The 15787-nt window shown below is 34.6% G+C and overlaps 1 protein-coding gene across 7 annotated transcripts in view; it reads right to left on the bottom strand.

The window, feature by feature from the left end:
- The window catches only part of LOC129004443 (gastrula zinc finger protein XlCGF58.1-like), a 54055-nt gene that overhangs the window by 28823 nt on the left and 9445 nt on the right, over window positions 1–15787 (bottom strand). For 3 of the 7 annotated variants that reach the window (XM_054433029.1, XM_054433031.1, XM_054433030.1), the window contains 2 exons: window positions 15442–15513; window positions 1708–4564 (listed from right to left, as the gene is read on the bottom strand). The exons of 2 other annotated variants lie outside the window; for them this stretch is intronic. In XM_054433029.1, the coding sequence (XP_054289004.1) occupies window positions 2206–4431 (2226 nt within the window). In that variant the 5' untranslated portion in view covers window positions 4432–4564; window positions 15442–15513 and the 3' untranslated portion in view covers window positions 1708–2205. Of the gene's footprint in view, window positions 1–1707; window positions 4565–15441; window positions 15514–15787 lie in introns of those variants that run through there. 2 more of the 7 variants (XM_054433032.1, XM_054433033.1) reach the window with 1 other exon arrangement.

Below are 15787 nucleotides of genomic sequence, written 5' to 3'. Positions count from 1 at the left end.
GTACGGTACTGGTACGTATTTTATTATTTTATTTGAAAACGAAATCATTCACGAAAATAATATTGCTAGTAACACGCAAAGAAACAGCACCGCAACCACATTTCGTGTCCTTAACCACTGATTACGAGTAGAATGAAGTATTTATATTTATTTATTTATTACATGCACGGCAAACGCCATTTTACAAGAGAGTTTAGTTGACATTGATTGTCAACTGACATTGAGTATGAACTGTTGTCAACTACACTAGTGCACAACATACGCAGTTAGTTAAGGTCATAGTGTGGTGACTGGTGTGAGGGATGATGAGTGGAGGGGTAGGTGTTTGCCAGGAGGGGGGTGGAAGTGTTCTGACGCTGCGCCGGCGCCGTCCTAGTGTAGTGACACTTCGACGACAGACAGACAACGCAGTATGCTCATCCTCATACTCTCTCCGTACAAGTTCACACGGACCGTAAACATGATTCGTAAACAGTATAATAGCAGTCAGATAGCATTAATAATTTCACTTTGTACTTTCTTAGACTTATATAAGAATAACAAAAATTATGATTTTCTTTTGCAACACAAGATGGATTAAAAATATTTTCAATTTTTGTTTGAAAAAATCTGAGCCCGTGTTGGCGCCCCCAACAACTGGCGCCCGGGGCTCATGCCCCGCGTGCCCCCCCCTAGTTACGTCCCTGCATTCAGCACAAGAGGGCGATGTTTACAACGGATTGACTGGACTAAATTTATTTACGATTGTTGAAGAGACAAACTACATCAATTTGTAATTGTGACATTTTATGCCCTCTTTTTTCATGAGTAATAGCTGCAGCACACTGTGAATGAATGGTGGGGTGGCGGGTGGCCTTCTTCTTGGAAAGACCCATGACAAACATCAAAATTTATATGGAGTAAGATATAATTGAATTAAAATTTCATCCTATAATAAAAAACAGGTTCTTTGCTGTAACCCCACATTTTTCAATATTATTGATTTATGTGTTAATCAAAGGACATCATACATTTTGATTTGGTATTTATAATCTACTAGCTGTGTGCCCGTTCTACGTAGAGGGATCATTTTTTAGTCAGTTCAAACCTTATTATATTCAGATCAACAGATGGATTGCATATTTTAAAAGATGTGCATTTTTCCAGATATGCTTGCAAACCTATTATAGGACATTATTATTACTATACAACACTGATTCCCGCTCCAGACCTGGTTGATGGCTAGTTGTTTAATTTTATTTACAGCTACATATTATTGTACTTGCGATCAATCAAACCCGTTATGTAAGCCACAAGGTTTATAATCTCACATCGTTTTGGATTTGCTTACAAACGTGATTGGAAGTGATTACGCAGTATTCGTAAAAAACATTTAATGTAAACATATAAATAACAGCTAGGAAAATAAATCATTATCCAAACAGCTGTTCGTAATTTCATAGAACAGATGAATAGTATTTCATAGATGATGTATATAGTAAAAATAGAGAGAAAACTTAAAAAAAATCGCACAAAATTAGGTTTTTGATGGTGAGTTATTTTATTTCCAAAATGGTGAGGCCATATTTTAATGACTAAAGACACTCTCGCTAATCCTGTGAATACAATTAAGCTACATATTATAATCACGATCAGTACTCTAGCTGGGTCATGAGGGACAGACAAACAGGCAGACAGAAAATTAAGTTAAGATTTGTTTCAGCTTCTTTAATGTATAAAATGAAAAAAATATATATATAATTCTGAGCAATGTACAGTAAGAACTCTAATTTTATTTACCTGAATAGATGTTGTGGTAAATCTGTCATACTTAGTCTAAAGGAGTTTAACAAAATTACTAGTGGTATTTATTTTGATTTTGGACTGATAAATTACTATCTAAGGTTTGTACCTTTATTGTTCTTTATTACAAAAACAATTATGTAATAAGGCTATATATTTACATAAATAATAAGTCTCAGATATTCTGTTACAGTACAAAAACAGTTACTAGGTTTGCTTTCATTACAGTGAAAGCCAGTTTAGTGGAGCGATCAGGTTTCATAGTTTTTTTATACAGCAATAAATAAAAACAACATTTATAGCCTAACTAAAATTAAGGGATATAATAATAATATCAATGACATGTAACTGCAGTTTTTAAAGATTTTCTACTTGTAGTGTGAATATAAGGTTTCCCTCCTTCATGAGACATTGTATGTTCCTTTATATGGCTTTATGGTGCAAAAGATATGTAGTGCACTTAAGAGGATGCTTATTACCAACAATTAATACATGTCTTTTACAATTCTTTGGGTCCATATGATTTTTCACATGCCTTTTCAAAAAGTAAACAGATGCAAAGGATTTTCCACATGAGATGCACTTATAAGGTTTCTCTTCTCTATGAACACTCAATATATGAGACTTCAGATTGCCTTTGGATGCAAAGGATTTTCCACATGAAGTGCAATGAAAAGTTTTCTCTTCTGTATGAACACTCAATATATGTGACTTCAAATTACTTTTGAATGAAAAGAATTTTCCACATTCAGTGCACTTGTGAGGTTTCTCTTCTGTATGAACACTCAATGTGTGTGACTTCAAACTGGATTTGAAGGCAAATGATTTTCCACATTCAGTGCACTTGTGAGGTTTCTCTTCTGTATGAGCACTCAATATATGTGACTTCAAAATGGATTTGAAGGCAAATGATTTTCCACATTCAGTGCACTTATAAGGGTTCTCTTCTCTATGAACACTCAATGTATGTGACTTCAGATTGCCTTTGGATGCAAAGGATTTTCCACATGAAGTGCAATGAAAAGTTTTCTCTTCTGTATGAACACTCAATATATGTGACTTCAATTTATTTTTGAATGAAAAGAATTTTCCACATGTAGTGCACATGTGAGCTTTCTCTTCTGTATGAATACTCAATGTGTGTGACTTCAAATTGCCTTTGAATGCAAAGGATTTTCCACATAGAGTGCACTTATAAGGTTTCTCTTCTCTATGAACACTCAATGTGTGTGACTTTAAATTGCCTTTGGATGCAAAGGATTTTTCACATTCAGTGCACTTATAAGGTTTCTCTTCTCTATGAACACTCAATGTATGTGACTTCAAATTGCCTTTGGATGCAAAGGATTTTCCACATAAAGTGCAATGATGATAAGGTTTCTCTTCATTATGAACACTCAATATATGTGACTTTAAACTGGATTTGAAGGCAAATGGTTTTCCACATTCAGTGCACTTATAAGGTTTCTCTTCTGTATGAGCACTCAATATATGTGACTTCAAATTGCCTTTAGATGCAAAAGATTTTCCACATAGAGTGCACTTATAAGATTTCTCTTCTGTATGAACACTCAACGTATGTGACTTCAAAATGTATTGGAATGCAAAGGATTTTCCACATTCAGTGCACTTATAAGGTTTATCTTCTGTATGAACACTCAATGTATGTGACTTCAATTTGTTTTTGAAGGTAAAAGATTTTCCACATAGAGTGCACTTATAAGGTTTCTCTTCTCTATGAACACTCAATGTATGTGACCTTAAATTGCCTTTGGATGCAAAGGATTTTTCACATTCAGTGCACTTATAAGGTTTCTTTTCTCTATGAACACTCAATGTATGTGACTTCAAATTTCCTTTGAATGAAAATAATTTTCCACATGTAGTGCACTTGTAAGGTTTCTCTTCTGTATGAATACTCAATGTATGTGACTTCAAACTGGATTTGAAGGCAAATGGTTTTCCACATTCAGTGCACTTATAAGGTTTCTCTTCTGTATGAGCACTCAATATATGTGACTTCAAATTGCCTTTAGATGCAAAAGATTTTCCACATAGAGTGCACTTATAAGATGTCTCTTCTGTATGAACATTCAACGTATGTGACTTCAAAATGTATTGGAATGCAAAGGATTTTCCACATTCAGTGCACTTATAAGGTTTCTCTTCTGTATGAACACTCAATGTATGTGACTTCAATTTGTTTTTGAAGGTAAAAGATTTTCCACATGCAGTGCACTTATAAGGTTTTTCTTCTGTATGAAAACTCAATGTATGTGACTTTAAATTGCATTTGAAGGCAAAGGATTTTCCACATGAAGTGTACTTATGAGGTTTATCTTCTGTATGAACCCATAATTTATGTGACTTTAAATATTTTTTTAATGGAAAGGATTTTCCACACAGAGTGCACTTATAAGGAGACTTCCCTGTGTGTGTCAACACATGTCTCTTTACATATTTTAAATGAATAAAGGTTTTGTCACATGTCAAACATTTAAAGGGTCGCTCGCCCGTGTGATTGAATAAATGATTCTTCATTTCTTCTCGAATTGTAAACAATTTTCCACATATTGGACACTTAAGAGGAAGCTTTTTAATGTTTTTCAACATTTGTACTCTTCCACTTTCTATCTTTGTGAAAGGCATGAGATAAACTTATCCCATAATTAATCAGAAGGGTCAATAAGCCTTGTATGCTTATCTCTATTTGTAAACTTTTTTTTTGTAAGACTCTTTAAATGTTAAGCAGTTTCGTTGATGCTGGGCTCCTCTATTGTCACTGAAAAAGATCACACTTTATTTTCATTGTTATCTTTTAATAAATTTTTGTGCACAAAATTGTATTAAGTATCCTAGCCTGAATAAGTACAATATTCATGGATTTTCAAATAGGCCTACTTATTTTTTTGTAGCAAGACGTCCGTGGTTAAAATTTAATCACTAATTCGGCCAGTGGCGGATTACCACCCATTAGGCACTATAGGCAACTGCCTAGGGGCCGCAGGTCTCAGGGGGCTGCAGACATAAAAATAAATTGTCGTAAAATTAGTTTTAAAAAGCTTAAAAATCTAACAAATTTAAAGCCAATTGTTAAAATTATTAAAGGCAGACAAGACTTTAAAAAAGACAAAAATTAATAGACTTCATAAAAGACATGTATTCAACAAAATTGGACATTATTTACAAAAAAATTAATGAATAAAATAAAACATATGTTAGTTCAATTTAAATAAAGAAAAAGGCAGGCATGGATTATTATTATTACATTTTCTCCCCCCCAAGAACTGCGACCTTGGTAAGTGGGCGCCGGAATGTACCTTTGGTTGTTTTTATGTCCACAACTCTTATAACGCCATCCTTACTTGGGTAAATGGCTGATATTTGTCAAAGAGGCCATGAATTTCTTTGATTATCTTCTTCTACTAATATAGCCAAGTCCCCTACTTGAGGTGGTTCTATTATTTTGTGCCACTTGCAACGTCTTGATAAACAGTGCAGGTATTCGTGGACCCAACGCTTCCAAAAACTATCCAAAAGTCAGGGCCGGTTCTAGGAATTTTTTAGAGTTAAGCGAACACCCGAATCAGCGCCACTTAGAATTCCCCCCCCCCCAAACCCATGAACATAACTTAACCGTATTTGTGAATTTTTTCCCAATAATTTTGGGAAGAATTTTTTTTTTTTTATAAGTTTAGGTAGAAGAGTACTAACTTGCAATAAAAGGCTGTTTATTTATTCGCAGAAATGTGACATTTATACACTTTTACTCATCATATAAACTATAGCAAAACCAAGGACACACTAAAAAAACAGGCCGTAATGTATGCTCGTCAAGCATGACGTCACGATAGAAGACGGCAATGACGGAATGTTTGCCGTTTGTGATCAGCTGCTTGTTCTAATCTTTCCTTGGAAAATAAATAAATAAATACCTACGTCATTGCCGTCTTCTATCGTGACTTCTTTGGGCTGACTGGACTCGCCACCAAATGATTTCTACAAAAGTCTACTCATTGATTTGGTTTTTTTTTTCTTCCTCTTCCAAATTCGCCTTATAAGTGCCAGACGGTTTCTTTTTGTCTGCCATTGTTTTCATAGTTTCGACTCGCAATAATATGTTTTACTCATTCATTCAGTTTATACTTTCTTTTTATTTAATGCGCTAATTATAAATTAAACTTAAAACACTCGTAATAATTCGCTTATCAACAATCATGAATCATCAAAACAATGCCAATACGATACCGATACGGTATAGGCCTACGTGCAATACAACGTAGTGCTCTGCTCTAGGATCAGAGGCAGAAAGGAGTGAAAGAAAGGGGAAGTTTCTTGTTGTGACAAGTGGCGCTGCGCGCTTGCTTATCTCGAGCATGAGTCATGAAATGAAACCCATCATAGGTGCCGCGCTGGTGCTGACGCTGCCGACTGCCGAGCGTCAGCTGTCAGCTCAGTTCAAATCGAAACTGCAAATGGCATTGAGTCCTTGAGTTGTAGTGCTGTACAAATATACAAAATTTTCAAGTGCTGTTGGTACAAACAGAATAAATGCCTATATTGTGGTGCTATGAATACTTGAACTCTGAGCAAAAATAAACAAAATTACGTTGTTCACATAAAAAAAAAATGTTCCGTTGGCGCCACGGCGCCACTTTTTAGTGGCGCCATATGCGGCCGCGTAGTTCGCGTATGGGTTAAACCGGCCCTGCCAAAAGTGATCTTACACGGGCTAGTTGTTTCTTACATAGCCTATTCAATATCTATTTTAAATATCACTTACTTTCAGTTTCAGTTTTTAATATTACTTTCAATATTTACTTTATTTTATCTACATGTATCAATATTTACTTTGTAGGCTTCGCGTAGAAAGTGGTTTGGTGTGATCGGCTCAGGGTCAAACGGGTCAATTGATACGTGTGTGAGTGGACGTGAGTTAATAATAAACTCCACACGAGTCAAAAACGTCTGCAGTTCTTCATCTTTAGGGTACTGGGATCTCATGACACTTTTCAATGCTGTTTTTACTGACCTTATCAGTCTCTCCCAACATCCCCCCATGTGTGGCGCACGGGGAGGAATGAAATTCCATTTAATCCCACTCTTGACGACTGTCCGTTGAAACTGGGCGTTATTTAAAGATTTAACAGCATTTCGAAGTTCATTGTCTGTTCCTACAAAATTTGTTCCATTGTCAGAAAACATCTCAGAAGGGCAAGGTTTCCGGCTTGTAAACCTCTGAATTACCATAACGCAACTTGGTATGGTGGTTGGTTTTAGAGGTACTACCTTTGCCCTCGACATAACCAACATAGTGTTGTATCCAGTATTCTCGTTAGCATTCTTATGTCTTAGATATCCAACAGCAGAGTACGCTTCTTCACTTGCATCGACAAAGACATGAAGCTCAACCTCATTTATCATAAGGGGTTTGATCGCGGAATAGTAAATATTGTAGTTTTTTAACATCTTCCAACCATTCTTGCCATTTTTTAGTTAGTCCTGTTGTTAGTACTTCATCCCATGTTGTTTTTGTTCTCCAAATCTCTTGCACTAATATTCGACCTTTGATTGTAGTAGGGGTGACTAGTCCCAAAGGATTAAAAATAGACATCGCGGCCTTCAAAACCTCACGTTTATTTGGATAACTTGATTCCATTTTTTGCAACTTTTCTGCATTGCAATGGAATACGAAATTGTCGCTTTCTGAATCCCACCACATTCCGAGAACTCGTTCGGTGGGAAGATTGCTACATGTTTTAATTGCTTAGTTGAATTTGATTTTAGTTCTTCAGAAATTCCAGAGAAAACATCTTTGGAATTTGATAGCCAATTGCAAATTTGAAATCCACCTGATTTGTGAATTTCCATTATTTCTTTTACTTGAGTCTTTGCTTCTTCCTCAGAATTGACAGAGTCACAAAAATCTCTGTGAATCTACATCTTCTTTCCTTATGCGTACCTGATGGAACATTTCCTTAATATCACCAGCAACGGCAAATTTTCCCAGACGACATTTTACGAGAACAGCTGGTAATGGATTCAAAAGGTCAGGTCCACTAAGAAGAGCGTCATTAAATGATACACCGTTCGACTTTGCAGCTGCGTCAAAGACCAATCTTAATTTGTTGGGCTTATTGTGGTTTACAACTCTGAAATGAGTTAGATAATAAGTATGATCATTTAAAATACTTGCCTCATCTTCACTTAGTTTTCGAATGTACCCTTTTTCATTGTAGTCAGCAATCTTATTTGTGTATTCATCTTTAAAGGAAGGATCCTTTGCCATCTTCCCTTCAATGTGTTTTAGTCTTTTAAGAGCTTTATCGTAACATGAGGGATATTTAAAATCATCTGATTTCCACAACAAGCCAGATTCATAACTTTCTCCAATTTTCCTCGTTGTTTTTTCTAAGATTGACATTGCACATTCATCTTCTACCGGTTTTATTGATTTGTTTTCTACTGGAGATGCACCGTAGTTGTCAATTTCAAAGGAACCTTTCACCAAATCATGTAATCTGTTGTGATCAAAGGACAATAAGGTGAAATCGTCAACACGTCCAGCAAATTCCGGACACTAGCCATGCATTGACCACCCTAGGTAGCCGCTCCATGACAGTACGGGAGCATTTGGCGGACCTTCGATAACTATTCTGGTCAATAACAAGTCATAATTATCTTGACCTATCAAAATGGTAGGATTGGCATGAGATGCTGGTAGAGGTTGATCGATTGATTCATTCCGGTATGTTTTTTTCTTGATGGTATTATTTATGTTAATCTTGATTTGTTGGCTACTCATCATATAAATAAATTTATACACAATTTACAAAAAAATGTGTAGGTATATTTCGAGTTTACGTCGAAACCCATCGTCGGCCTCTGTTAACAACATAAGTAAATAAACTATGATATAAACTATGACGAGTTGATCGATTGACTTTAAATGAGGCCATCTCTCACGAAGCTTTACTGGTTCAATCGACTGTTGGGGGTAAATCTAGAGGTGATTGAGTTCTTACATTATTTAATGTGAAAACTTCTTCGTAGAGTCCTTTTATTTTAAGTTCAACTCATCTGGACGTTAATGTTTAGTTGTATTTGACCAACAAGTGGTAAGGGGTTCAATGCTACCACTGACGCCTAATTTATTGGCTGTAGTCGAATCTAGCAGAGATATGGTTGAACCGTCATCTAAAAGTGCATATGTGTCGATCTGACAGCTTGGACCATATAACGTCACTGGACATACTCTTAGTAAAACACAGTTATTTACTGAGTGATTGCTTATAACTTCTTCTTTTGATTTACCTTCCTGCCTAAAAGTGTTCTATACTCTGTCCTGGCTGATCTCTTGGGCATTTTTTGAGGCACTGTCAGTATGCAGAAGGCGATGGTGGGATAGTTTACACCCATTGATTCCACAAGGTTTCCTTAACTTACAAAATTTGATGTGGTGACGACGGAAGCAAAAGAAACACAGTTTTTTCTCAATTATCATCTTCCATCGCTGCGCGACTTCTGCTTTTTTTGAAAAGCTTACATTTATCGGTTTCATGACTCTCCAAGCAAAACATGCAAACGTTTTCATTGGTTAAACTAGTCAAAATGGTTTAGGGTCACTTCTCTTCCACGGTGTCTCCTCAGGTGGACAAAAATAAATACTCATAATGGAACACTGGTTATCAAGCCAGTTACAGAATACTTTCAGGTCAGTAGGTTTATCTAAATGCATGCTATTTACATGTTCAGCCCACCTGTACTTCAGTGTATAGGGGAGTTTAGGCCTACTTAAAAGTTCATTTAACACGAGAGGATTTATTAAGTATATTTCCAAATCCAACGACTCTGCGATAGAGGTCAGGTTTAAAAGAGTTGTTGGAAACTCAATAAGGCTGACAGCGTCAACCTCCTTGACTGGTTGGAGCATGCGCACCTTCTTCAACATCGACTCAAGTATAAACTCTGGACGTCCAAAACGCATTTGTAAAGTTTTCATTACTGTACTCAAATTTTTACCTGATATAAATAGAGGTTTTACCATTTTAAAGGCATCTCCCTCCAGACAATTTCTTATTCTGTCAAGATTTTAATCGTCATTAAAAAGGTGTTTAGTCTAATTGTGACATGAATAGAACATGGGCCATTCGTCTGGTTTCCCGCTGAAGGACGGAAGACGCTGTCGGCAAGAGACAGGTTGGTTGGGGTTAGATGAATTGATAGCTTTTGAAAAGGAGTCAGCTAGTTTATCAATAGCCGTGGACACGATGGCTGACGATGTCAAAGGAACTGACGGTTCCTCATTTAGCCACCTCTCGACTTTGACATTAGAGTCCTCCTCAACTGTAGCAACATTGAAGCTTACCTTGTCAGGGTCTTCATTATCTTCCAAATGACGACTGAGGCGGACTGATTACTTCCCAAGACCGAAGCAGACTCAAGTTCGGTCCTTACTCTCAGCAGACGCTTCTGTCGTTCTAATTCTCTTGCTTCAGCTTGACGTAGTCGTTCCATTTCCCTCTCCTCTCTTTGCCTCTGTCGTTCTAGTTCTCTTTCCTCAAGTTCTCTTTGGCGTTGCAATTCTTTTTCTGCCTGCATTTTTTCTAGTTTGTTCATTTCTTCAATTTCTTCTAGCTGTAATTGAAGTAACCGCCGCTTGCTGGAGGTTGAAGATGTGGTTTTTGTCTTAGAAGGGGGTTTTGGAAGTTGACTATCTCTTTCATCATTCTTATCATTTACAATTTCAGGGGAATATCTATTTGGAGGATGTTTCTCTCTCCCTGACTTTCGTATTGACATATTTCTTGACATAATTTATAAGTCGGGTTTCGGCACCAATGTTAAAATTATTAAAGGTAGACAAGACTTTAAAAATAAAAAAAATTAATAGACTTGATAAAAGACATGTATTCAACAAAATTGGATATTATTTACAAAAAAAAGATAATGAATAAAATAAAACATATGTTAGTTCGATCTAAATAAAGAAAAAGGCAGTCATGGATTATTATTATTACAACAATTCTAAAAATTTCCCGGGGGAGGGCCTCCAGACCCTTGGAGGGTATTTCCATACCCCCTAGACCAACCGGTAGATCTTACCACCCCAGTTAAAAGTCTGAAATGACGCCCATGGGGGGGCTAAGTTTACATGTGCCTAGGGGCCGCTGAGGTCATAATCCGCCACTGATTATATCCTACACCTTAAACAATTCTTTGTTATTATTACAATCAATGTAGCACCAAAAACATGGTAATGTACCTATTATACAGGGTGATCAACTCAAGGAGGCCACCATTGGGATATCGGAAACGGTAAGAATTAGAGAAAACTTTAAATAGGAGACATTCCTTTAAATATGAATTTATTTTTTGGAATTTCAGCCGCCATTTTCCAATATGGCTTTGAAATTTGTTATAGGACACCCTATATTTTCTAATATTTTCAGATAGAAAATGGAATTTAAAAATTTTTTATTCTTGACATTTTTTCATAAACCTAACTCGTTTAGGAGTTACAGCCTATGAAAAAATTACTTCCGGTGTACAGTTTGCATCAAGTAGCACCTAAACGAGTAGGTTTATAGCGAAAATGCGAAGAGTAAATAAGTCTTAAAATTGCATCTACATTCCAAAAAGACAATAAAATACCTTAAAATACACAGTTTTCCACTTTTAAGGTTTGCTGCCATTTTGTAAAATGGCCGCCATTTTTAAAATAATAGAATCAATATTTCTTACATACTACAGTATAATATGATTCTGTTAATCTGTTTATGCATCAAGTAGTTGAGTTGAATAGTGCTGTAGTGAATAGTGAGAAGTGTCCACGAATACAAATACAGTAAATTACACAAATTAATTTAAATACTATAACAAATGTTATGTACTTTATGACATAAGTAAATCAAATAATTATTTTTAGAACGTCATATACAACCAGTTTCTTAAAAGATCAACAGTCACTAGCACCCTTTTTTGTAGCCAATCATTCGAGATTTCCATGATCACATTCAAATCAAATCAAATCAAATCGTCTTTATTTCATTGTAATATTTCATTTCATTTCATTCATTATTTAGTATTAAATTTTTTTTAAATGTTAACTTTTATTCATACACCTAATAATCACTCCTCAGAAAGGCTGCCCTAATATTCATTTTCCTAATTTATATCATTTCATTAATATGTTCAATTAATCATTAATAATATTCATTCCATAGCCTATATTTTTTTTTTTTTTTAACACCCACAACCTAATTATTTATTAAATATGTAAGAGAATTGCAATACATCAAAATTTCTTATAATATAATTTCAAAATTAGTCCATAAGGAATCAAAATTTAAGAAGCAGTGAAAGTGATCCCATGTGTTCAACAATCAGTGATGTGAACATTGGATTTGAGAGAGAAGGAAGCCATTGAGAAGTTGAAATTATTAGAAGAAGGACTCAACATTTTTACCTAAGTTAAATCAAATTCATTTATCAAGAATCAAGTTCATTTCAAGTTTCAAGTTATATCATATAGTAGCCTAAACCTCAAGAGGACTCAACTCAATCATTATCTTCAAAATTAAGTATAACCTTTTCTTTAAACTCTTTTAAATTTTGTGCTAATTGGACTTACCTTTTGGACAACACCAAAATTAGATTTTTCATTGTTGGGATTTATAAGTTCAACACCTTAATTAGGCCTATTTGGACACTATTACATTTATTAATTATTAGCATTCAAGCCAGCACGACACCCTACCCTGAGATAGATCACATCTAAATTATTTGAACCTTCAAGTTATTATTCAAATTTATCTTTTATTTCAATTTAATTTTAACCCCATACACCATTGTCAATCCTTTCATTGTAACGTCAAGCCTTTTCTCATTGCATGTTAATTGTTCATTTGTTTAAATAAAACACCTTTTGTAATCCTTATCTTTGTTAACTTATTAACTTTAAACATTTATAGAATAGGCCTAGCCTAAAATGAATATTTTAAGGTGAGTTTACATCATATTGTACATAAATCAGTACATGGAATGGCGTCAAAAACTATGTCTAAAACTTAACATATAGAAATCAAGTCTAATAGAAATAAAAAAACACTAATTTAACATATATTCTTCTAAGGAGTATAGAGGGATTCATTCATTGTCCAGTTACATTCATTGTCGCATATTGCAATTAAAAAAATAAAACCCATCAACACCTTTTTCGTTTGACCCACCTGTAGCTGTCGACCATGTATACTGCCTCTTAACTATATGCGTATTTTTTTCTTTACGTGCATGATAGAGTGACACCATACATAATATTATTATTATTTACTTAATTTTAACGCTTTCACAATCGCAATATTCATACAAAAATAGACAGTATAAAAACAAGAAAAGATGCTAATTATTTATTTGCCAATTATAATGGATAAGATTATATATATTCTACAAATATATTATTTATAAAAATATCTGACGTGTTTCAAAATATATATCTAAAATATATTTATAAATACTTTAAATATATAATATAGTATCAAAAATATTATATCTTATCTTACTAATATTATAAATGTGAAAGTTTGTGTGTTTGTTTGTTTGTTTCAAGTTCAATCACGCTTTAACTACTGGTCGGATTGGGCTGAAATTTGGTATGACGATACCTCACATTCCCGATTTACATAAAGGCATATTCTTATCTCTAAAATCCTTTCGGGCTCCGCCCCAGTGGCTCTGGAATTTCCCATGTTAACCTTATGAGTATTCATATTTAAAAGAGATTAAAGCATTTTGTCAGCTATTTCAATTACACAAGTTGTTCTATGATATTAAATATTATTAAAAGTTATAAGGTTCACCAATAGGGTGTAGCACTATTAATTTAACAAAAAGCTGTGATACACAAATGAGAACTGTTAAAGTAGGATTGTTTACAGTTAAGTTTATGTTTTTAATTTATAAATAATGTTTTGATATTGGGCGAATATTTGATAATTTACCTTTTTTTTCTGTTTAGGTGTAGTGGTAGAACATTATGGCTATGGTATATGTGTTATACTATAGCTTCCGCAAATTAAAAGAACATAATTTTCTCAAACCGTGTTTTCTTCCATTGCAAACACAAAACATGAGTATAACTGCAATACACATTTTATACTTATACGCAAACCCAAACCCTGTACGAAGGACGGGTATTCTGCTAGTATATATATATATTTAAAATATTCTCAACACATAACATTTTTAAATATTTAATAGGAAAAATATACATATAAAATATGTATATTATAGATTCTATACTTATTTTATCAATATGTTATGGATCTATTTTATATATTCAAAACTTATATTTAATTGATATTTTGCATGGCTTTTTGGTAATATTTTAAATATATAATTAAATATATCAAACTGTTATTAAAGATATATTATTTATATATTTTATTCGAGGTTCTATCAAATAAAACTTTAAATATATATAATATTTATAAAATACACATTTGTGCTACTAGGGTTACAGCCTATAAAAAAATGACTTCTGGTGTACATTTTGCATCATATTGCCACAAAAATAAAGGAATGACCCCGGTTTAAAGTTTTCTCTAATTCTTACCGATTCCGATATCCCAATGGTTGCCTTTTTGAGTTGATCACCCTGTATTAAGTTTTCACAAAACGTAGAGAGACACCTCCTCAGGTAGAACGGGCTGTCCTAATCCTCTGTTTACATATTCGTAGCCTTCATTAGTGGCAACCACCCCTGACTGCCGGCATTCCAAGAAAATCTGTGTCACAGTATAATTTTCAATCATATGATACATTAGACCTACATAAACGAATGACGGCTCATTTTTTTGACTTACTTAGACGATAAAAAGCAATAATTTTAATCACAGTTCTACGATGTACCATTGCCATAATAACGCAGTTGTCACCTAACTTACTATAAATATTGCCGAGCGCTAATGGAAAACCCGTAATCAGATTTTCTTGGAATGCCGGTAGTCAGGGGTGGACGCCATTATTGAAGGCTACGGGTATGTAAACAGAGGATTAGGACGGCCTGTTCTACCTGAGGAGGTGTCTCTCTACGTTTTGCGAAAACTATACATATTGTTTAATAAAAAATTTCTGTAGCCTTATAATATTTACGTTTATGAAAGAGAATACTGGGTTTTACACAGTGCAAAATATGATTTTAATTGTTTTATATTTAAAAGGTTCACAGGTTAAGGTATTTTCCGACCCCTAAGACAAGATACTGGTTTATATTCCAAACTGCAAGAACCCATGTATCACTTTAGCAGTACCAGGGACTGATGTTCAGGGGGTAAAGAATATCTAAATTTATAGTATACAAGTAATAAAGATCAAATAGACATATTCGCGCTAAACCTTTGTTTTAACTAAAAAAAAATTTTAAAAATGGGATCAAAATTTTAAACTGAATCACCATTAAATCTTGAAACCTAAAAAAGCACCTGAGACCTGATAAAGAGAGTTAATCTAAGGTGCTGTCTCCTGGCCAAACACCCTAAACCTCTTTAGAACTATGCCTTTTGATGAGATGTAAAGGTCTGCTACACAAAAAATACTTATAAACCCAATACTCTTCCATGGTAATAATTAATAATACAATACAATAATAGTAGTTATTACCTGTTATGGGCATAGTCAGACATAAGACGTAGTATTAAGAGCTCCTTCTCATCATGCCTTGCACCCTGTGACCTGTAATGATTTAAGATTACAAATCTGTTTGTGCAGAAGTGAAACCTCGGTTCTACCAAAAAACCCCATCAACCCTCATCCATGCAATTGCTCCTTTCGAGAGACTTAACATTGATTTTAAGGGGCCAATACCATCTGTGACAAGTAAAAAATATATACTGACGGTTGCAGGGCCGGATTTCCCAATAGGCCCGTTAGGCCCGGGCCAATGGGCGCAAGGTACCAGAGGGCGCACGGCCGAGAGTTAATTTTTTATACCTACCAAGGCTATCTA

The sequence above is a fragment of the Macrosteles quadrilineatus genome, unplaced genomic scaffold (genome assembly GCF_028750875.1).
Source record: "Macrosteles quadrilineatus isolate MER2022 unplaced genomic scaffold, UCM_ALF_1.0 Scaffold_9__3_contigs__length_116548681, whole genome shotgun sequence".
Lineage (NCBI taxonomy): Eukaryota > Metazoa > Arthropoda > Insecta > Hemiptera > Cicadellidae > Macrosteles > Macrosteles quadrilineatus.
Note: the sequence above shows the minus strand (reverse complement) of the source record. Positions and strands in the feature narration are given on the sequence as shown.